This window comes from Mobula hypostoma, chromosome 7 (assembly GCF_963921235.1).
Source record: "Mobula hypostoma chromosome 7, sMobHyp1.1, whole genome shotgun sequence".
Classification (NCBI taxonomy): Eukaryota; Metazoa; Chordata; class Chondrichthyes; order Myliobatiformes; family Myliobatidae; genus Mobula; species Mobula hypostoma.
Genome location: NC_086103.1, coordinates 150,301,593 through 150,325,631, shown reverse-complemented (window position 1 = coordinate 150,325,631; position 24,039 = coordinate 150,301,593). Strand labels below are relative to the sequence as shown.

The following is a 24,039-nucleotide window of genomic DNA, read 5'->3' as shown; positions in this document are numbered from 1 at the left end:
AGCATGTAGAATATTGTCTTTCCTTTCCATGTGGGCGGCAGTCTTACCGTTTCGTTAGCACTTTTGTCTGCTTTTTATGAGTCCGAGTTGCTAGCTCAACACTCAACCCAGTATGGATAGAAAGCAAGGAGCCAGCCAGACTTGAACCCAGGACCATTCGCTTCAAAGTCCCGTGTGGATGCCACTACACCAATGGCCAGCAGTATAACGTGAATTGAATATATACTACATGTATCTTTAAGAAATTTGTGGACATTGCAGGATAATATCTAATATAAATACAGTAAGTATTTTGGTATTAGTCACTACTGATTGTTGATTGTTGAATCCTGACAAAGGGTTCCGGCCCGAAACGTTGACTGATCGTTTCCACGGATGCAGCCCAACCTGCTGAGTTCCTCCAGCGTGTTGTGAGGATTGTTGAATGTTGCCTGCTCTCAATAAAGAAACCTCAAGCAGTAGCTCCCACCATATTAATTGCTTCACTAAACCACAAAAGAGCCTACAGATACTACATAATACATGCAGATATTTTTGGCCAAGTAATGCCAAACAAGTTTTATCTATAACTTCAGCAGTCAACCATTTGCCATTCAGCCTTTTGTGGCACCGAATCACATTTTTTTCAGACCAGTTATACATTTTAAATACTTCGGCAATCTGAAATGAATATTAAATGCAACACAAAATGTCAAAATATATCAGCCTAATTCCAACAAAAACTGACATTAGCACATTAGTTACAGTCATCTTAATACCTTTTTAGAAAAGTTAATGCCAAAAGCTCTAAGCACAAACTTGAATAAAACCACATTCTTCATAAAGAAAAACATTAAGAAATTTACTAAACGGAAGGAAATGTACTTACAAAATATATAAAGATTTCAGTCCAATAAATATCCGTGGTGAGATTTTTGATATTAGATTGTCATCAAGAATTCTAAGAAAAAATAATTGTACCATTTCAAGCCAGGAAGATGAGAGTTCAGAATTTGTTTTATTTAACTTCATGTAACAGAATTACTTAGATTGTGAAAATCTATGTGTAACATCTGATATGACTTCTGATATTCTATTATACTAACTACTACTGTTGATTAAGCATTCAAAAATGGCTTCCTTCGAGGAAGTCCTTCAAAAGAAGGATTTTTTGCTGAGTAGCTATATCCTCGTTACTTACTTTAATAAAGCCTAATGTTTATGCTCCATACTCATCTCTTCTTAAGGAAATAAGATAACAAACAACAGATCCTTTAGGAGATCAAAATTGTAGCCTCCATGTGACTATTTTCTTCTATGAATCTTTGTATTTTCTTTATCGAAGATGGGCTGATTTGATATTAACATTAAAGACATAATGTGAAGTATGCATAACAAAAAATAAGATATCAAGAAACACAAGTTCCTTAAAAGTAGCTGTATAATCAAATTTGGATAAGAAGAAATCTAGATTCTTAAAAGAAGCAAAGGGCATGATGGCAGTGAACTGGAAACTAACCTGGAACTGTTGTGTACGAAAGGAGTAAGTGACAGACTGGATAGCTGCAAGCTCCAGAGGACAGTATTATCAATACTGAAGAGGTGCAGGTTAATGAAGTACAATCAGCATGGATGTATTAAAATAACTTGTTCAAATAACCTAATTAGTACATTTGAAACAGTCTACATGAATTTAACTGAGGTGTTTAACCAAATCTCACATAGCTATTTGATTAAAAAAGTCGCATTTGAGCCCAGAAAAAATGGCAAGATTGCTTCATGTGCTCTATGCACTTGACTCAGTACTGGGTCCCATGATAGATATTAATAACTTAGACTGTAATCCAAGCTTCACAATTAAAATGTTTGCTGATGATGCTAAAGTTGGTAGTTGATAATAAGGGAAAAATCTAGGTCACAGGAATGGTAGGAATGAGAGTAAGAGTGGGACTTTGGGTTGTATGTCCAGAGACCCCTGAAGATATTGGAAATGGTTGACAAGGTGGTGATAAAGGTAAAGCATGGTAGATTTGCAAAATTATCATCATGCAAAGAAACTAATTAGGCCGAGTTTACTTTTATTTGAAATAAAGACTGACGAGAGAATTTACTGAGATGTATACATTTATGAGAGGCTTTGACAATTAGATAAGGAATGTCTTTTTTCCCTCAAGCAAATTCAATGACACACAGAAAATAGTTACGTTAATTTTGGTAGAAGGAATTGTGGAATTCACTGCCTGAAATGGATGAGGAAGCAGAAACTCTTTTCATACTGGGAAATCCAATAAGAGACATTTCTATGGCAACCCTAGGCTACCTTTGAGATGATGGAGAATAGTGGGAATGGTGCAAAGTTGGGGGTGATGGAGAGGGGGGAGAATTGAAACAGGAAAGGTATAACGGTAATAGAATATCTTGTGGCCATGGATATTTTTGACACCCCATAATCACAGGCAGCATTGTGTTAACTGACAAGGGGTCTATGTTCACAGAGGCATTCTGACACCTATTGTAAAAATGACAAAGAATTCCATTTCACATGTAATTATGATGGCATTAGGGTTCACTTCACATTCTGCAGAGTTCACTACATTCAGCACGATGAAATCACTTTATGGTGAGTTATTTACCAAGGTCATAAGCCATGATCTTTCAGTTCAGTATCTGTCAATAAATAATTAAAATAATCTGTACACATTGATGATGCTATCAAATTACTAAAATAGGAAAATTAAAAGTGAATTAATATCAATCACACAGAAATTTTAAAAAAGAGATAACATTTGAGGTAAATGGTACTTCAATAGAACTTTCCTCTTGAAACGATAGCACTGTTTCTCTGTCAGTTGCTGAGTACTTCTAGCACTTTTTTTTTCGACATCAAATTTGAAACATCTGTCAATTATCACTTTTTGATTATGGTGACTATCCATTATAAATGCTGTGTCCAGTTTCTCAGATCTGATGCATGAGTCCAGGTAGAGATCGCTTCAATCTGAGACCGAGTCTCTGGTTGCACATTGGTGCAAGGATGCAAAAAGGAGAAAAATCTCTTTTGTATGTCCAGATCCCTGCTGATACTCAAGTTGGTAAGAGTAAATGATAGGTGATTTTGCCATTATTTTCAGTGGGTGTCCCTGAACTTGTACACTTCAATCCTATTGTAAGATCTATTTTATATTGTATCCCAATCACAAACAAGAGAAAATCTGCAAATGCTGCCTGGCCTGCTGAGTTCCCCCAGCATTTTGTGTGTGTTGCTTGGTTATATTGTGTCATACTATTAAGAAAAAGTAGTTCCAAATTGGCATTGGTGACATATGGTGATGTTTTGCAGGAAGCTCACAAAAATACTAGATACACTACTAGATATACTATTGAACTACAATCACTGCAATCTGCAGCCTGTTATTCTCCTTTTAAGGAAGGTACTTCTGAACCATCTAAATCAGCGATTCCCAAGATGGGGTGGTAACGTATCCTAAGGGGGCATTAGGGGAAATAAAAGTTGTCAAGGGGCATTCAAGATTCTTGGGGGGTGGTAAGTGACACCCTAACTTGAGGCACTTCCAAAAAAAAGGAGGCACTGGAACACAGGAAGAACCATAGCTCTGCAGATGTTGAGCACTCATCGTCACAATGCATCTGAAACTCAGCAATCTCATCCGCCCTTACCAACCAAACATATACATTATTACATAAATTAGTAACCAGGGTGCCAACAGCTCCCCCTTGACTCACAGCATGGAACGAGTTCATGCAATTAACAGTTGGTAAATCAAGTATACCCTCTCAATTTTCTTTACAGATCTACAGAAAACAGGTCGCGCAATGATACAGCACTGGCCGGAACCGAACAGTAAAATAGAGCCAATAAGTAAAACTGCCCACCCCAAGGATTCCTCTTCAGGTGTTCAAAGCAACCTCGGCTTCATATGTGTGGTCAAGAACCATCTTTGGGGATTATGAAACCTTACGTGATTGGTCAATTGCGCTAACTGGAATAGTATAAAGCTAGCTTGCTGAACACTAGCTCTATCCCAACTAACATTCAGATTCCAGTCTGAAACAATTTTTGCTGTTGTGATCATCTTCATCTTTGCTTCACCGTTCCTTTGCGTGCCGCTACCATTGTTCCATCCGTGTCAACTTGCTGCTGTTGCCAACATCCGATAGGCATTCCCAGTTTGTGTTAATTTTTAAATTTTAACTTAGCCCCATTAATGATGGATAAATATGTACACTGTGATCTTGATGAGTCCGAAGTCAGCGAAGCCTTGAATTCTAATCCAGTTAAGAGACAGAAACTACAGAAGGAGCATCAATAAAATGTTACATACCTGGAGTACGATTTTATTCTGTTCCCATCAGATCAGCGATGACTCATGTATCTTATTTGTAATACTTTATTATTAATGAAGCCATGAAATGGTCAGGATTGTAGGAACACTTTCATAAAAGACCCCCCAAAAAGACTGCTTATAGTATTACTCAGTTCCAGAAGATGAAAGATGCATTTGAAAAGCATTGCACACTTGAGTCATTTGCCAAGAAAGATCAAAATGACCTCGATAATGGTCTCATTGCTTCTGATAACATTTCCAAAATGATAGCAAGGTGTAGAAAATCTCATACAATTGGTGAAAGATTAATAATGCCTGCTGTATCAGAAGTGCTCATCACTATTCTGAAAATGGATGCCAGTTTCTCTGAGTAATAACTCTGTAGCTCATTGTATTGATGAAATGAGAGAAAGCATTGAGTATCAACTATGCACAGAGCTACAGAAAACAGAAATAGGGATACAACTGGATGAGCCCACTGTGCAAGGCAATGAGGCATTGCTAATGGCATATGTATGGTTCAACAAAAATGAAAAAAAAGTTTATGAAGAGATTTTCTTTTGTAAAAAGTTAAAAAACAAACATCAATGGACAATCAATCTACGGTGAGCTCAAAATGTATATTGAGGATAAAAATATTCTAATTATGAACATGATTTCTTGTGCAACAGATGGAACACCATATATTACAGGTCACCATGCTGGTTTAGTGGCATTGATGAAAAAAGAAATTCCAAGTCTGTTTGTAATCCATTGTATAATTCATCATCAAAACCTCACAGCCGAAAACCTCAGCTAGCGACTTTTTTCAAGCATGACACTTGTAATATCTGCTATCAATAAAATTAAAGCTCATCTATTAAATAGCAGAATATTTCACCAGTTATGCCAAGGTAACGATGAAGAGTTTGAAAGCTTGCACTGAAATGCATTGGCTGTCAAAAGGATGCTGCTTAAAACATTCCTTTGATCTTTTGGACACTGGTTGAATTTTTGCTCAAAGTTGACAAAGAGCTTGGGAAACAAGACTGAGCTTCTACATGGAGATGTGGCATACCTTACCGATCTGTACGACAAAATGAGTGCTTTAAGTATGAAACTGCAGGGTGAGAATTTCAATTTAATCCAGGTAAAAAGTGCAGTGTCCACTTTTATTGGAAAATTGGAAATATGCAAGCAAAACACTGGGTGAAGAAAGTTCTCATCATTTCCTTGTATGGAAAGTATGGCATTCTCTTTCATAGATGGTGATTTGCAAGAGTACTGCTTACACCTGCAGTCAGTGAAGAAGAAATTTCAGAATCGATTCAAGGATTTGATTTGAATGATCTGCAAATTCTGGACTGGCTTTTCAAAAATGTCAGCTTTTGTGGTACGTGGCTACACTGTCATACAACGTTTCCTGGACTTCAAAGAAGAGCCAAACTGCTCTTCATTGCATTTCCATCCTCCTACCTTGTTGGAAGAGGCTTCAGTACAATGAACCACATACTCACAAAAAATAGAAACCGCTTGGACATTGTTACATGTGGGGATTTAAGGCTTTTGCTGTCACAACTTGAACCAGATATTTCAACTCTTGCTAAAACCATCAAGCTCAAGGAGCATGTTGATATTGAAGCTGCTGGGCGGCACACAGGTACTGTGTAAGTTAGGTTTAAGGATAAATAAAACTTTAAAGCAGAATCATTTTTCTCATGTTAGCATATGTTAGACATGGTTTTACACTATGGGGTGCCAGAAAGTATAATGTGCCTAAGAGGGGTGTTGGCAAGTATGAAGATGCTTTAGGGGTTGTTGGCAAGTATGAAATAGCTTTGGGGGTGTGTTGGGCTAAAAACGTTGGGAAACAGTGATCTAAATGAATTAGTGATTGTACCATCTCCTGATGGATTCACAGAACTTGACTCGCTGGAATCCAGGTATGGCTGAGGCAGCCTCCACTGTGGGTGGACATTGCATTGAGGCCTAGAGCGGAGAATGAACCTGTTACTCCATGCCGAATAAAGCACGAAACAGATTAAAGCATCGAGACCAAGACTGGAAAAAGAACTGGTGTCCAACGCTGTCTGCCTGCGTTTAACTCATCTTACTCTCTTCTCGCTACTACCATCGGACAGGGGTTGCAGCTCCCGCGGGCAGTTGTTTCCTGCTGCCACCGGGCTCCTGGAACAGCTTCACTCACCTCAGCACTGAACTGACTCCGCAGCACACATAGACTCACTTTCAGGGACTCTGCAGCTCATGTTCGACGTATTTCTGATTTTTTTTTAACTATTCACATGGTTTGTCCTCTTTTGCACACGGGATGTTTGTCGGTCTTTGGTGTATGTGGCTTTTCATGGATTCTATCATGTTTCTTTGTTTTGTGGGTGCCTACAAGAAAATGAATCTCAAGGTTGTATATTGTATTCATACATTGATAATAAATTTGATCTTTGAACTCTACCAGTCTGGTTGAACATGTTCTCTGACAGACATGGTATCCTCTACTCTACCGCAGTTTGAGGATTACTATCTCTATTAGGATTACTATCAACAAACAGTCTGTTGGAGTTCTCTGTGGGAGAAAAAGAATCATGGGTTCTCTGTGGGAGAAAAAGAATCGTTGATATTTTGGGTTGAAGCAGGCATCAGGGCAGTAATTATCTGCTACTGTATATGGTCTCAGCTTCTGCACCTCTTTCCAACCACTCTCATTGCTCTTCCACTTCTCCCAGCATTTATTAATAATGGGTGCAATTAATTTTACTCCAAGTACAAAATGACTCCCATTATATGTGATCATTAGGAATATGTTTGTATATGCCCCATTATTGTCTATTTATTGTGAATGAAGATCACATCCAAACTGCCAATATACAGTATAATATTAAAAGAGGTTCAGTCCTTTTGGTGAGTTGTGCTCTACAGAATTCTAGATATCATTCCAGATTCTGTTAAATACAAATGTTTATAATTTCATAAAACCTGTGATCTCTGCCTTCTAGAAAGATAAATGCCGCATATGCTAGAAATCAACAAACACCATGCAGGCTGCAAAGGGGGTGACCAACTCACTTACTCAGGAGCAGTGAGAGATGGTTAAATGATCACAAACATGAGAAAATCTGCAGATGCTGGAAGTTCAAAGTAACACACACAAAATTCTGGAGGAAATCAGCAGGCCAGGCTGCATCTGTGGAAAAGAGTAAACAGTCGGTGTTTCGTTCCAAGACCCAAAATATCAACTGTTTAATCTTTTCCATAGATGCTGCCTGGCCTGCTGAGTTCCTGCAGCATTTTGTGTGTGTTGCAGTGGTTAAATAATATTGGTTTTGTCCTCAATGGCCACATAAATAATGAACAAAATATAAATAATGAAATTAGAAACAATGAAGCATAATGATGCTAAGAACAAAATGCATATGAGAATGCCAATTGCTATTATTCATCATTAATCATAAGTTGGCTTACAGTAGGATGTGTTGCTGCAGTCTGAAGAGGTCACCAGCAGACTCATGCATGCATCAGATCTGAAGGCATTATGAGCTGTCAGGGAATAGTTTGCATCATTGAAGACTCGAGGACTACTTCAAAGGCTTTTGGACTTTTGATACCAACCTTATTGAAAGATGCTATGTCTCATTTCCAATTACTTCAAATCATGAATTAAGGAAGCAGAAAAGCACTTGTTAATATATTAAAGATAAATGGAAATTGATCTTGAATAGGAATGGTTTAGAAAGATGTGGGCAAAACACTGGCTTAAAATAGGCACTTTGGTTGGCATGGACAAGTTGGGCCAAAGGACCTTTTTCCATTCTGCATAACTCACTCTGTGACTGTATCATGAAGTCAAAATATCATTGTGGCCAAAGAATTACCTTTACAAATAAATGGTGATCTTAACATGTAATTGATTATTACACAAATTAAATTAAAAGATATCTCAAATGTTATTTCAAATAGATTAGAAATATCAAGCCTTGGAGATTAAAATGGATGTAACAAGACTGTAGTGATAGAGAAGTCGATGCTTGATACATACAAAACTTCCAGATTATGAAGGTCTTGAAATAGTCTTGGCTTCAGTGAAGTGATACGATTCTGACTGATGTACCTAGAAAAGAGATGTATCAGTAATTTTTGTTCTGGATAAAATTGTTACATCTATTTATACCATAAACATTCAAAACTCAAAGAAAGTATTGAGTCAATAAATAATTACAGAACAGTCAAAAAATCAGCCTAAAGACACGATTGGATTTTAGTGAAGTCCATTGTCATCTCAGCAATAATAGTAATATACATTTAGATGCAATTGATGTTGTTTACATGGACTTTAACAAGACCTTTGACAAGGTTCTGCATAATAGCCTGGTCTAGGTGAGTAACTCATTGGATACATCATTGGCTTTGTGGAAGGGAGTCTAAGGGTGATAGTGGAGGGTTGTTATTTAGATTGGAGGCTCGTGACCAGAGGTGTGCTGCAGGGCTCAGTGCTGGGTCCACTGTTTGTCATCTGTATTAGCAACTTATACAACAATGTTGTTACATAATTATTAAGTTTGCAGATGACACCAACAGCGGGGGTGTAGTGTACAACAAAGAAAGTAAGAAGGTACATTTGGACAAGTACATGGATAGATAAAGCCTACAGGGACATGTAGCCAACTACAGGCAAATGAAACTAACTTACAGAGGCACCTTGGATGTTGTGGAGAAGTTAACTTCGGTAAGGTCACTTTTCAGTCTCCAACACACCAGGAGGTAAATTGTCTGTTGAGGGCATAATCAGCATAGATTTGTGAAAAGCAGATCATACTTCACGAGTATGATTGAATTCTTTGAGGAAGTGACAAAACAAATTGATGAAGGTAGAACAGTGGATGTAGAATACACTGATTTTATTGAGGCATTTGACAAGGCCTCCATGGTAGGTTCTTTCAGAAAGTCAGGAGGCATGGATTCAGGGAAACTTGGCCTCATGGATTCAGAATTGGTTTGCCTATGGAAGGCAAATGTCGGTTATAGATAGAGCATATTCTGCCTGGCGATCTGTGATCACTGGAGTTCCTCAGGGTTCTGTTCTGGTATTCCTGGTCTTTATGATTTTTATAAATGATTTGGATGAGGAAGTGGAAGGGGGGTGGTTAATAAGTCTGCAGATGACAGAAAGGTTGGTTGTGTTTTGGATAGTGTAGAAGATATTATAAGTTACAGTGGGACATTGATAGGTTGCAGAACTGGGCTGAGAAGTGGTAGATGAAATTAAATCAAGAAAAATGTGAAATGATGTATGTTGGAAGGTCCAACTTGAAGCCAGAATATAGGGAGATTGGCAGGATTCCTAGCGGTGTGGAGGAACAGAAAGATCTTGAGGTCCCATCCATATATCCCTTGAAGTTTCACTGTAAGTTGGTAGAATGGTTAAGAAGGCATATAGTGTGTTGGCCTTCAATAGTCAATCGTGGCTCTTGGACTCAATGTTCAATAGATTGAGTTCAAGAGGTATGAGGTCATGTTGCAGTTCTGTAAAACTATGGTCAGATCTTGTTCAAAATCTTATGTTCAGTTATGGTTGCCTCATTATATTTCATAGTTCAAAGTAAAATTTATTATCTGAGTACATAAGTATTTGTCACCACATACAACCCTGAGGTTCTTTTTCTGAGGGAATACTTAGCAAATCTACAGAACAGTAACTGTGAATGGGATTAATGAACAACAAACTGTGCAAGTGCAAATATAAACCAACAGCAATAAATAACAAGAACATGAAATAACAAGATAAAGAGTCCTTAAAGTGAGATAATCAGTTGTGGGAACACCAGAAAATGAATGAGTATGGTTATCCACATTTGTTCAAGAGCCTGATGGTTGAGGGGTAGTAACTGATCTTAAAGCTGATGGTGTGAGTCCTGAAGCACTTGTACTAGATGACACCTGATGTCCTTCCTACGGGAAGGTCACGCAAGCTTTTGAGAGGGTGCTGAGGAGATTTATCAGGATGCTTCCTGGATTAGAGAACATATTTCATGAGGGAAGTTTAGGTGAGCTAGGACTTTTCTCTTTGGAGTGTAGGAGCATGAGAAGTGACTTGATAAGGTGCAGTATATAAGATGATAACAGGCAGACATTCCCAGGGTGTGAATGGCATTAAAGTGATTGTAGGAAGATACAGAGGTGATGTCAGAGGCAGTTTTTAAAAAAAATATTGACTTGTAGATGCTGGGTGGTGGTAAAGACAGATATATCAGTGATACTTAAGATTGGCAGATGGATGAAGGAAAAATGGAGGACTTTGTGGGAGGGAAGGGTTAGATTGATTTTGGAGTAGGTTAAAAGATTGGCACAACATTGTGGTCAAAGTTGTTCAAATACTAACTTTCATCACTTAATAACATGCAAGTTGAGAAAGGCAGAATAGTGGCTGGGTGTTGATAGGCACGTGAATGCAAATTCTTCTGACTGCAGTGGAAATAGATAAGACAGAGAATTAAAATATTCTAATCTTCACGGAGATATGAAGACTGTAAGATCTAGGGTCAAAGACAAGAAATAGCAGACATGTAGATGTTGAATTCTATGTCAAGTTCAGAGGACACAAATTCGTTCTATGGGATGTTTAATAACCTCACCTGAGAGGGCAAGGTTAATGAAAACATCTTCAAAGGGAATACCTTCTACCCTCAGCTTAGACAGTTCACAATTCCCATAAATCACATGAAACAACCTCTATTAATTGGGTCTCACACCTAACATTCATATCCTAAACCTTACAGTTGCAAGCTTTGCACCCACCATTCCACAGATTTCACACATTGCCAACTGTTCAACCAAGTTAGCAACAATTTCCCAATATACTGAATGCTGCTTGCTAGCACACATTTCAATCCCCTGGAAGCCAAAAGAGGCACACCATAGGAATCTATGGCCAACCATACAGTGGGGTACAAACATATCACACACCCACACAATACTGGCTATTATAGGTGGGCCATTACCTAGCCCATGTTGGACTGAAACTGTTGAAAGTGATGGTACCTTTATTCGTTCCTCTCATTACATCCTTTTGATTTACAAGCTAATGATGTACCTCCTACTTTATTATGTTACCTGATTAGAATACTACTCATATGCATTCCTCTTTTCATTGACCCAAAATTCTGGGTGGTGGCATTGATGAAATCAAGGGGAGAGTGATAATTAAGACACAGCATCATCTTATAAGCACCTGCTCAGATGTTGATACTGTTTGCACCTTGAAGAGAGATCAGAAATAGAAGCTGCACATCACGAAACTCTGAGCATGAAACATTGCTGTAAAGGCAAAGTTCAAGAATTGTTTGGGTTAGATCTCTGGATCATATGTGAATCACACGTGCTGCAAAGTAGTTCTGCAATTACTTCAACGGTGCAGGAAACCAATAATTGTCATTTCTGGAATTTTCTAGAGTTTATAAAATCTACAGGACATGTCTTGCCAAATAGCAATGGAGTCTCGCTATTTTCCAGGATTCTGCGTTTTCCTTTTAATCCTTGACATGAGCATCTTTGTAATCTTTTCATCTGGAGCACAACGGCATTGGGAAAATAGCCAGAATGTATCTAGAGCAACATCATGTGCTAGAAGTTGGGGAGAGGAAAAAGGAAAATATGATTCATTGCAAGAAGGCATAAGTATCAGTTTCAATTTATATATGGGAATTCAAATAAGCTTATTCTAAAGCATTAAAATAAGTCATAGAATACAAACTGTTTACTTACAATCGTTTGAGATTGTAAAGTCCACAAAACGCAGTTTTTGAGATAGATTGCATTTGGTTATGCTGCAGATATCTGTAAGACAATGAATTAACAATATTCTAATTGTCTTCCTAAATTGACTCGTCCATAAACAACAGTCACCAATCCTCCTATGAGTAGAAGCAGATTCTTATACACCCTCATCAAAATCTCATAAAATACTGAGGATAGCTACATTTTATGGGTTTGATAAGAATATGGAAGGATAATCTTATCAAAATCCCATGGTGTGTACTGCAGATGAGTGGTAAAATGGAGAGGGGGTGGTAGGATTTGATAGGAATGTGGGGGAGTGAAATGGAATCAGTATAAATGGGAGCTTGATGGTTAGCCTAGACCAGTTGGGCTGAAGGGCCAGTTTCTCAGTTCTATTACTCTATGACATATGACCTTTGCCAAATCTAACCTTTCCCCGTTGTAACAAGAACAATCACAGCTTCTTTAAATGCTCCACACAACTGAAGTCCCTCATAACTGATGCTATTCAATAACTACTCTGTACCTTTTCCAAAGCATTGACATCCTTCCAAGCAAGTCTTGCACACAGAATCTGATAAAGTATTTTTAGTTTTATACTCCTCATGAGTTTATAAAAAAAGGGTTTATCGATTTAATTAGACATTTTAAAGGTTCATGAATATGAAGCTCTTCTTTCTTAACTCATGCATCCATTTAAGGTTATCCAATTAGTTAATATTCATGCTTCATAAGCAGTGAAGCTAACTATTTTACACCTCTCAGCAATAAATTCAATTTGCCTGTTTCACCACTGATTTCGATGTGTTACCAGCCTCCTCATTTGTAACCACACTTTGGAGTTTCATGTCATCTACAAATACCGAATGGTGTTGTCTAGGTTCAGTCCATTGGCCTCCATACTTGGTGGATCATGTTTCTCCATTTCCATCAATATCACACGTATCGTTCCCTTTCACTTTTGCATTGAAATGACTCTATTCTCTCTGTAACATTCTAGATCTGCCCAACAATGCTTAGTCTATCAGTGGCGCTTGAAACATTTAATGCCAGCTCTTTCTTTCATTTAAGTGATTACTTTTAAAACGTGTCTCAGATATTCAGTAATGTGTCATTTTAAATCTCCTCCTCACACTGTGATGCTCCCCTGCCTACTTCAGGTTGGGTCATGTTGGACGCAGCTCACACTTTGAGTTGCGAGCTATAGTCCTATCTGCCCACATCTGGTTGGGAGGACTAATCTCGGTGATATGTGCCCTCAAATCTGGTGACAATGGTACACTGACCACTCTGGTACAGATGCTGCAACTGTCTTGACAGATTTTGAGAGAAGGTAAACCTGGCGCTGATTCTTTAGCTTCTGTCAAAGTTGTGAGGCATTTTAATAATTTGAAAACTCTCTGACATTTAGTTCTCTTTAAAACTTTTAAGGCAAGTACAGGGGAAGTAGGATGTGGAAGGAAGGATTATGTTTAAGAATATGATCATCTTCCATGCCTTCATTACCACTGCTTGCCACAACTTGTCCATAATCTCTCTAGTTACGTCTTCCCTAATGGGGAATATGGAATGGAAGACAGGTCTGTTACAGGTAGCAGACACCAACAGAATCAACAAACTCATTCGTGAGGCCAGTGATGTTGTGGGGATGGAACTGGACTCTCTGACGGCAGTGTCTGAAAAGAGGATGCTGTCCAAGTTGCATGCCATCTTGGACAATGTCTCCCATCCACTACATAATGGACTGGTTGGGCACAGGAGTACATTCAGCCAGAGACTCATTCTACCGAGATGCAACACTGAGTGTCATAGGAAGTCATTCCTGCCTGTTGCCATCAAACTTTACAACTCCTCCCTTGGAGGGTCAGGCACCCTGAGCCAATAAGCTGGTCCTGGACTTATTTTCTGGCATAATTTACATATTACTATTTAATTATTTATGGTTTTATTGCTATTTAATTATTTATGGTGCAACTGTAACGAAAACCAATTTCCCTCGGGATCAATAAAGTATGACTATGACTATGACTATGACTACCTGCCAAACAGCTAACGTTGCCAGTGGTCATACACTAAGATGTGCTTTATAAAGATGCATTAACCGATTTTAATCATATACACAAAGTCATTAAGAACTTGTCATACTACATCCAGGTGGTTGGTGCTTGAATCCAGAGGAATCACCTGCTTCTACCTCCACTGTTAATTGAGTGGTATCACAATAACAACATGACACTCATTGACAGCAAGACCAAGGAATTGATTGTGGACCTCAGGAAGTTGGGAAAACACACACCAGTCCTCATTGAGGTGTCAGCAGTGGAAAAGGTGAGCCGCTTTAAATTCCTGAGTGTCAACATTTCCAAGCTTTTGTCCTGGGCCCATCACAGTGATGCAATCATGCAGCTGTTCTTTGTTTGGAGTTTGAGGAAATATGGTATGTCACCAAAGACTCTTGTAAGTTTCTATACATGCACAGTGGAGAACATTCTAACTGGTTGCATCACAGGCTGGTACCCTCCCCACCACTGTAGACATCTTCCAGAGGCAGTGGCTCAAGGCAGCAGCATCCATCATAAATGACCCTCACCATCTGGGGACATGCACTTTCTCAATATTACTGTCAGGGAGGAGGTACGGGAGCTTGACAAGCCACACTCAATGATAAGGGAACAGCCTCTTCTCTTCCATCGGATTTCTGAATGCTCTAAGAACACTACCTTATTATTCCTTTTGCACTATTTATTTTGTAATTTGTAGAAATTTTATGTTTTTGCACTGTACTGCTGCTGCAAAACAACAAATTTCACATCATAGAACTCCATGATAATAATAACTGATTCCTTAATCCACAGTATAAATTGGGAGGAGATCCCAGTCCTTGTAGGCTGATTGCATCACTCCTCCTGTTCACCCCTTCAATCTAGAATTCCAGTGCAGCATTGGGAAAGAATGGAGCCATGATACATTAACTCCCAGCAGTTTTAAACACAATTATATGAATGTAGACCTTCTTGGTGTGTTATATGAATGTAGACCTCATAACCAAATGGATATGAGGCATGAAAGCACTGTGATGCATGCACCTGCTTTCCAGCAGTATGCAATTTATATTCCAAAGTAAACTCTTTTCTCTTGCTGCTTTTCTTTCTCTTTATCTAACAACTTCCCCCAGCCATGTTTAAACCAAGGGCATTTCTATTACAATACAAGCTGAAAGCAATTTCTTTCAGGATAAGATTTTACTTGACCTAAACCTATTCTGTAATATATGAAAGCTTCAGGCATGTAAAGAAAACTTCCAAAAAAAAGCACACAAAATAAGGAATGTGGTAACTCATGATAAAGTACATAACAATCTTTGAAATTATGTGGGGAAGTGGAATGGGAGGGAGTAGGAAATGGCTGGACAGATGTTGCTTCATTCTCTGTAATGACTCATTTAGCTCTGCAGCTTTTATATACATGGTACATTGACTTATGTCACAGCTTATCTATCTTGCTTGTTGGCAGAAAGTGTTTCATCCTACTTACCATTAGATCTGTGTATGCAGTTCTGACTTATTTTATTTTTCTATGGCTGATCAACAAATGAACTAACTTAGCTCCTTGGGTCATATAAAAACATCATTTTGCTGCTGCATGGGATGCAGAGCAAAGAACGGGTATATCTTACAGTAAAGTGATGTCATCTCAAACAAGAGAAAATCTGCAGATGCTGGAAATCCAAGCAAAGCACACAAAATACTGGAGGAACTCAGCAGGCCAGGCATCATCTATGGGAAAAAATAAACAGTCACCATTTCGGGACCGAGACCTCACATCAGGACGAAGGGTTCTGATGAAGGGTCTTGGCCCAAAATGTTGACTGTTTACTCTTTTTCACAGATGATGCCTGGCCTGCTGAGTTCCTCCAGTATTTTGTGTCTGTTGTTATCTCAAACCACTTTAAGAGCCTGCAAGTGAATTCTGTGACACAGAATTCTACCACGGTACATTTGCTGATACTGCTTTAAACTGAGATTATCTGACAATTTAGCACCCTGTTGAAAGGAATTCGGTGTATAATTGAAAAAAACCAAATATCTTTGTAAATAATTACATTGTGGTACTAAAACCCAAGAGCAATTCAATTTTCTGCTTTGTACCCACTGCACAATATAATAGAATTTGCAGAGAAATCAGAAACCCAAGAAAATAGTTCAATTCTTGAATCTTATTTAGAAAATATTAGAATTATTGCTTGCTACAGTAAAAAATAAAGAAGTCACAGATGCTGGAATTCAAAAACAAAAACTTTCTACAGCACACTTTTGACAATTTCTTTCCTTTTAAAAGTACATCAATATTAAAGTTAAACATGAATCAGTATTATGGAAGGCAAAATAAATAAAAAGTTATAGAAACTCTACAGAAGTTCATGCTTGAGAAAAATAAAAGGATGAAAATGCACTCACAATTCCTTCAGGTCAGAGAACATGAGGAAAGCATCATCAGGCAGACTTTTGATTTTATTGCTCTTCAGAGACCTATTATGGAGAAAAGCAGTTTTAATATCTATAAATTAGTTGGTCAGATCATGTGTCCATAAGAAGGGTCCGTGTTCTCTTGGTGCCCTGGTGCTCCTAACACCTGGTAAGATTTACCTCCAATATTGCGAAGTTGCTTTCATTGCGAAATGTATACAATTGCGCTAAGGGCCATTGATTATGACCACAGTTGTTTTGTGCTGCAAATGCAAAATAGAACCTTTCTCAGTAGCTCTAGAGGAATTTGTTACAGAACTTTTATTCAATTTCAATTTAATTGTACTTCTTTGTATTATCCATTTTTCTAGCCACTTATATCTGTTAAGCTGGATGTAAAAGCAATGCTTGTTGGATAACTGAATAATCCTTTTAACAGATTTGAGAAGACAGATATTAATCTGTCTGCATGCTGAAGGGAGTGATATGGCAGTTGCTTCACCTTCTGCTGCTTTTTAAAAAAAAATTTCTGTAAACTACTTGCTTTCAAATATATGCTCAGTGGCATGTATTCACTTTGCAATATTATATGACTAGGAGAATGAGCAGAGTGCATGCCAACTAGGGCAGAATGCTGAAAAAGAGTGAGGGAGAAGGGAAAGAAGGGAGTCAGCTTTTTCCTCTGGGAGAAATTGCCCTACCTGAACTTCATTGGCAAGGCACAAATGTGTCTGGTTTGCCAAATGAGGTCCAGATTGCAAACTTTCACCTGCTGTGATCTACTTTCATTCTGCAAAACTCCGTTATTTTGGCTGTATTTGCATCAATGTATGAAACAAAAGGTGACTGCTGCATGACAAAGGTTCATAGCTTTGCTGAAAACCCTGATGTATAATCCAGGCAGACAGGAGCAGAATCTACACATTGAAATCTATGTCAATATTGCTGTATGTTCCACTTGGTGGGTAATAATCATCTGAAGGCACTTTGCCACGTTGTCACATTGTGCAACATTTTTTGTATTGTGCTGATTTCAGCCATAAGTAAAAGTTGCATTTTCAGTACTTTAAGACCTGCATGTCTAAGTAAATGAATGATTGAAAATGATTTTGAGCTTTAGGGTCCAATTCAGACCAACCCACATTGCACTATACTGGAATGAAAATGGTAAAGTCCCTGGCTGCAGGGAGAAATACTGGATGAAACCATAACCATAGAATCTACAGCACAGAAACAGGCCTTTTGGCCCTTCTTGGCTGTGCCGAACCATTTTCTGCCTAGTCCCACTGACCTGCACACGGACCATATCCCTCCATACACCTCCCATCCATGTATCTGTCCAATTTATTCTTAAATGTTACAAAAGAACCCACATTTACCACCTCGTCTGGCAGCTCATTCCATACTCCCACCACTCTCTGTGTGAAGAAGCCCCCCCTAATGTTCCCTTTAAACTTTTCCCCCCTCACCCTTTACCCATGTCCTCTGGTTTTTTTCTCCCCTTGCCTCAGTGGAAAAAGCCTGCTTGCATTCACTCTATCTATACCCATCATAATTTTATATACCTCTATCAAATCTCCCCTCATTCTTCTACGCTCCAGGGAATAAAGTCCTAACCTATTCAACCTTTCTCTGTAACCGAGTTTCTCAAGTCCCGGCAACATCCTTGTAAACCTTCTCTGCACTCTTTCAACCTTATTTATATCCTTCCTGTAATTTGGTGACCAAAACTGAACACAATACTCCAGATTCGGCCTCACCAATGCCTTATACAACCTCATCATAACATTCCAGCTCCTACACTCAATACTTCGATTAATAAAGGCCAATGTACCAAAAGCTCTCTTTACGACCCTATCTACCTGTGACGACACTTTTAGGGAATTTTGTATCTGTATTCTCAGATCCCTCTGTTCCACTGCACTCCTCAGTGCCTTACCATTAACCCTGTATGTTCTACCTTGGTTTGTCCTTCCAACGTGCAATACCTCACACTTGTCAATATTAAACTCCATCTGCCATTTTTCAGCCCATTTTTCCAGCTGGTCCAAGTCCCTCTGCAGGCTCTGAAAACCTTCCTCACTGTCTACTACACCTCCAATCTTTGTATCATCAGCAAACTTACTGATCCAATTTACCACATTATCATCCAGATCATTGATATAGATGACAAATAACAATGGACCCAGCACCGATCCCTGTGGCACACCACTAGTCACAGGCCTCCACTCAGAGAAGCAATTCTCTACCACCACTCTCTGGCTTCTTCCATCGAGCCAATGTCTAATCCAATTTACCACCTCTCCATGTATACCTAGCGACTGAATTTTCCTAACTAACCTCCCATGCGGGACCTTGTCAAAGGCCTTACTGAAGTCCATGTAGACAATATCCACTGCCTTCCCTTCATCCACTTTCCTGTTAACCTCCTCGAAAAACTCCAACAGATTGGTCAAACATGACCTACCACACACAAAGCCATGCTGACTCTCCCTAATAAGCCCCTGTCTATCCAAATGCTTGTAGATTCTGTCTCTTAGTACTCCCTCCAATAACTTACCTACTACTGACGTTAAACTCACCGGCCTATAATTTCCCGGATTACTTTTTGATCCTTTTTTAAACAACGGAACAACATGAGCCACTCTCCAATCCTCTGGCACTTCACCCGTAGACAGCGACATTTTAAATATTTCTGCCAGGGCCCCCGCAATTTCAACACTAGTCTCCTTCAAGGTCCGAGGGAACACTCTGTCAGGTTCCGGGGATTTATCCACTTTAATTTTCCTCAAGACAGCAAGCACCTCCTCCTTTTTAATCTGTACAGTTTCCATGGTCTCACTACTTGATTCCCTCAATTCCATAGATTTCATGCCAGCTTCCTTAGTAAATACAGACGCAAAAAAACCTATTTAAGATCTCCCCCATTTCCTTTGGTTCCGCACAAAGCCGACCACTCTGATCTTCAAGAGGACCAATTTTATCCCTTACAATCCTTTTGCTCTTAATATACTTGTAAAAGCTCTTTGGATTATCCTTCACTTTGACTGCCAAGGCAACCTCATGTCTTCTTTTAGCCCTCCTGATATCTTTCTTAAGTATTTTCTTGCACTTCTTATACTCCTCAAGCACCTGATATACCCCGTTTCCTATACATTGGATGAGTTGGCAAAAAGATAAAGTTCAAGTGTTGCTTGTTTTCAGTGAATACTGCCTTAGTCCTCCATTCATTATCTGCCCCTTGCCTTAGTTTACCTCTGTCGCTGGCCATCAGAACAATTTCTTGGCCAGAGTGTAGATGTTAAAGGCACCACAACATAAATATTTCAATTTGAAACATTTGATCATGTCATATTTCATATAAAAGTTCATTAAAAACCATTTATCAATCTTTCTCCGTCAATGGTTGCATGTGCCAAGGCATGTTACCATAATGGCTGCAGCAAGATTCATGGAATGTTGTTGACTTTTCCAGTGGGGGAAAAAAATATAGATTTGGAAGAAAATATTGAACATTATTGTGCCTGTGAGGGCTTTCTGTGATTAACGCAATTATGGCATGGTGGCAGCAGTCCAATAGCATAAAGGACAAATGCCACTCATTTTCCATAGGAACCGTGCATAGATCTCTGAGCCAAGTATGTTACCTCTACCACGTGATATCTGGTCACATCTGCCAATAACCTAACCATATCTACAATTACCCACTCCTAACTGTATATGGCTCTGTGGCTGATTCTTCCTATGTCTCAACTGTTCCTCTTCCAGTCCTTAGAGCATCATCCTGATGCTTACACCAGCCAAATTAGTATTAACCTACACCATATTAATTTGTATCCTATGATCATAGTATTCCTAACTTGTTTGAGTTGTGATCAGTCCATCTTGACCTCAAAAGCAAAATGTAGACTGACACCTAATTGTAATCCAGTTACTGTCATCTTTCGGGTGAATCTTCAAAACAAAACTCTTCCTTTTTCAAGTGGATGTAAGAAGTGACATGATAGTATTTTGAAGCAGAGATAGGAGATTATCTCCAGTAGCTTATTCAATATAAACTCTTCAATCAAAACCATTGAAGAAAATTACATGGACGTTATCATTTTTTTGTGAAAAGTTATTTCATATAAGTAGGCTTTTATTAAAACATTGTCCACAGTTTAAAACAAAATATCTGCCCTTTGGGGCTTTCTATGGACCGTAAGATAAGGGAGTAGAATTAGACCATTTGCTTCATCGAGTCAGCTCTGCCATTTTATCATGGCTGATCCATTTCCCTCTCAGCCCAAAATTCCTGCTTCTTCCCATATCCCTTCATGTCTTGACCAATCAATAATCAATCAACCTCTGCCTTAAGTACTCCACAGTCATCTGTGGCAACGAATTCGACCAGATTCATCACTCTCTGGCTAAACAAATTCTTCCACATCTCCATTCTAAACTGATGCCCCTCAATTCTGAGGCTCTATCCTCTGGTCTTACACTCCCCCCACTATAGGAAACATCCACTCCACTTCCACTGCATCTAGGCCTTTCAACATTCAACAGGTTTCAATGAGATTCCCCCCTCTTTCTTCTGAATTCCAGACAGTACAAACCCAAAGCCATCAAACATTCCTCATATGATAAGCCTTTCAATCCTGGAATCATTTTCGTGAACCTCTTTTGAACCCTCCCCACTGTCAGCACTGTCCTTTCCTAGATAAGGGGCTCAAAATTGGTCACGATACTCACCAATGCCTTATAAAGCCTCAACATTACATTCTTGCTTTTATATTTTAGTCCTCTTGAAATGAATGCTAACTTCGCATTTGCCTTTCTCACCACTGACTCAACCTGCCAACTAACCTTTGAGGAATCCTGCATGAGGACTCCCAAGTCCTTTTCTACCTCAGATATTTCCATTTAGAAAATAGTCTAAACTTTCATTTCTTCTACCAAAGTGCATGACCATACACTTCCTGACAATGTATTCCATCTGATACTTCTTCACACATTCTCCTAATCTGTCTAAGTCCTACTGTGGACTCTCTGCTTCCTCAAAACTACCTGCCCCTCCACCTATCTTCATATCATCTGCAAACTTGCCCACAAAGCCATCAATTCCATCATCCAAATCATTGACATATAACATAAAAAGAAGTGGTCCCAAAGGAGGCCCTGTGGATCACACTAGTCACCGTTCCAGCCATTGCTGCTCTGCCATAATCCCTGCTAGTGTTCCCTTCCAATCAATTTTGGCCAAATCCTCTCTCATGCCTATGTAATTCCTTTTTCTCCACTGTAATACTGATACATCTCACTTTAGCTCCCTCTTCTCAAATTGCAGTGTGAAAGCTATCATATAATGATTACTGGCCCCAAAGTTTCCTTTACCTTAAGCTCTCTAATCAATTCTGGTTCAGTGCACAACACCCAATCCAGAATAGCTGATTCCTTAGTGGGCTCAACCACGAGCTGCTCTAAAAAGCCATCTCATGGGAATTATTCAAATTTCCCCTCCTGGGATCCAGCACCATACTGATTTTCCCAATCTACCTGCATATTGAAATCCCCCATGACCATCACAACATTGCCCTTTTAACATGCATTTTCTATCTTGTGCTGTAATTTGTAGACCACATTTTTACGATTATTTAAAGGTCTGTATGTAACTCCCATCAGCATCCTTTTATCCCTGAAGTTCCTTAACTTTATCCACAATGTTTCAACACCTTCCAATCTCATCTCACCTCTTTCTAATGATTTGATTTAATTTTTTTTAACCAACAGAGCCACCCCATTCCCTTGGCCTACCTGCCTGCCCTTTCAATACAATGTGTATCCTTGTACCTTAAGCTCCCAGCTATAATCTTTCAGCCACAATTCAGTGATGCTGACAATGTCATACATGCCAATCTGTAACTGTGCTACAAATTCATATACCTTATTCTATATACTGTGTGCATTCAAATATAACATCTTCAGTCCTGTATTCATCACTCTTTTTGATTAGTCTCCTTTTACATTGCAACTCATGCCGTTGACTGCAATTTTGCCCTATCATCAACCTCTCCTTGCTAGCAGTCTCTCTACACATTGCCTCTGTTTGTAAACGAACTAACCCATCCTCAATCCCACCCCTCTAGTTCCCATCCCTCTGCCAAATTAGTTTAAACATGAAATGCTTATGAAGGACATGAAAGGTATTGTATAAAAGATTTTCTGCACGGATCTTGTCCCATTGTCTCCAGAATCAGAAATTTTCAAACACACATTAACGTGTTTTATCCTACACTTACCAATGTACGGCACTGGGCATAATCCAAGGGTTACTACTCTTGAGACCTTTTTCTTTTGCTCTTCTGTAACTCCTGAAACTCACCTTTATACATTTCTTCCTGTGGTATTGGTTCTCATTGGGATCACAGCTTCTGGGTGTTCTCCCTGCGCACTACCCCCACCCTAAATGTGCCACATTAATTGCTGTCCTTTAGATTGACGCCGGGGTGAAAATACATCATATGAAACTTATGGTGGTAGCTAGGTTACTGCCATTCTATTGAATCCCCAAGACAGCTACATTTCTACTATTGTTCTCTATTTCTGCCTTTCCTACCTTCACTTCCTTCCAAATTGACATCCATTTGCAAGGTTTCTACAAATTGCATCACATTATGTTTTCAGCCTATATTTGTTCTGTGGCAATCCAGCAAGTCTTCAAGCTCGGATACACTGCGTTTGAGTTTCAAGAGCTAGACACGGCTCCTGCATACCTGGTCAATTGGGACACACTGTGAAAAACTGTAGACAACAAACTGTCAGACCATTGGTTTCCTTTGCTATCTGTTTCACTCGCCAGAAGACAGCATTTCGAAGAACAATGTTCTAACCAATTCTTTCCACATCATTATACTGTATTATAATAAACTGAAAACACTCTTAGCAATGTTGCAAAAACACATTCTTTCTAAATTGTTACCTTGTATTATTTTTTCATATAGAATTGTTACACTTCAAGGATGAAAATCCCACACTTAAGAGTTTTAATGCAAATAAATGCTTTTATTTCCTGTCATGGCCAATAAATAAACTTACAAAACAAAACATAAATAGAATTACTTACAGAAAAGTCACATTTCCTGAAACCTGCGGCACTTTGTGTAGTTTCTTGTTCTCACATTTCATTTGTGTTTCTTTGCAATCACATATTTGTGGGAAATGTTGAAGTACTGTAAATTAAGAATCATATTCAAAACACATTAATTGTTATATTGCTAATCAAGCTTGATTCTCTGCAAATTGATATGAGAAATGGAAAAAAAAAGTTCAAGTAGATTAGAATATTTATATTCTGGATGGTTCAATTTGAACTAAAGCTAACTTGGGAGATGGTCATTCACAATGAAACTGTGGCATTTCAAAAAGACTTTTACATGCTGTTTATGGAGCTCCCACTAATTCCAGAAAGAATAGGCAAAGGTTTTGAAATTAACTATTTA

At 38.7% G+C, this 24,039-nt stretch overlaps 1 protein-coding gene across 1 annotated transcript in view; it reads right to left on the bottom strand.

The window, feature by feature from the left end:
• The window catches only part of rxfp2b (relaxin family peptide receptor 2b), a 94,228-nt gene that overhangs the window by 36,989 nt on the left and 33,200 nt on the right, over window positions 1–24,039 (bottom strand). Inside the window, exons 4-8 of the mRNA XM_063052898.1 lie at window positions 23,664–23,769; window positions 16,550–16,621; window positions 12,078–12,149; window positions 8,356–8,427; window positions 869–940 (exon numbers count right to left, since the gene is read on the bottom strand). Of these exons, the coding sequence (XP_062908968.1) occupies window positions 869–940; window positions 8,356–8,427; window positions 12,078–12,149; window positions 16,550–16,621; window positions 23,664–23,769 (394 nt within the window). The remainder of the gene's footprint in view (window positions 1–868; window positions 941–8,355; window positions 8,428–12,077; window positions 12,150–16,549; window positions 16,622–23,663; window positions 23,770–24,039) is intronic.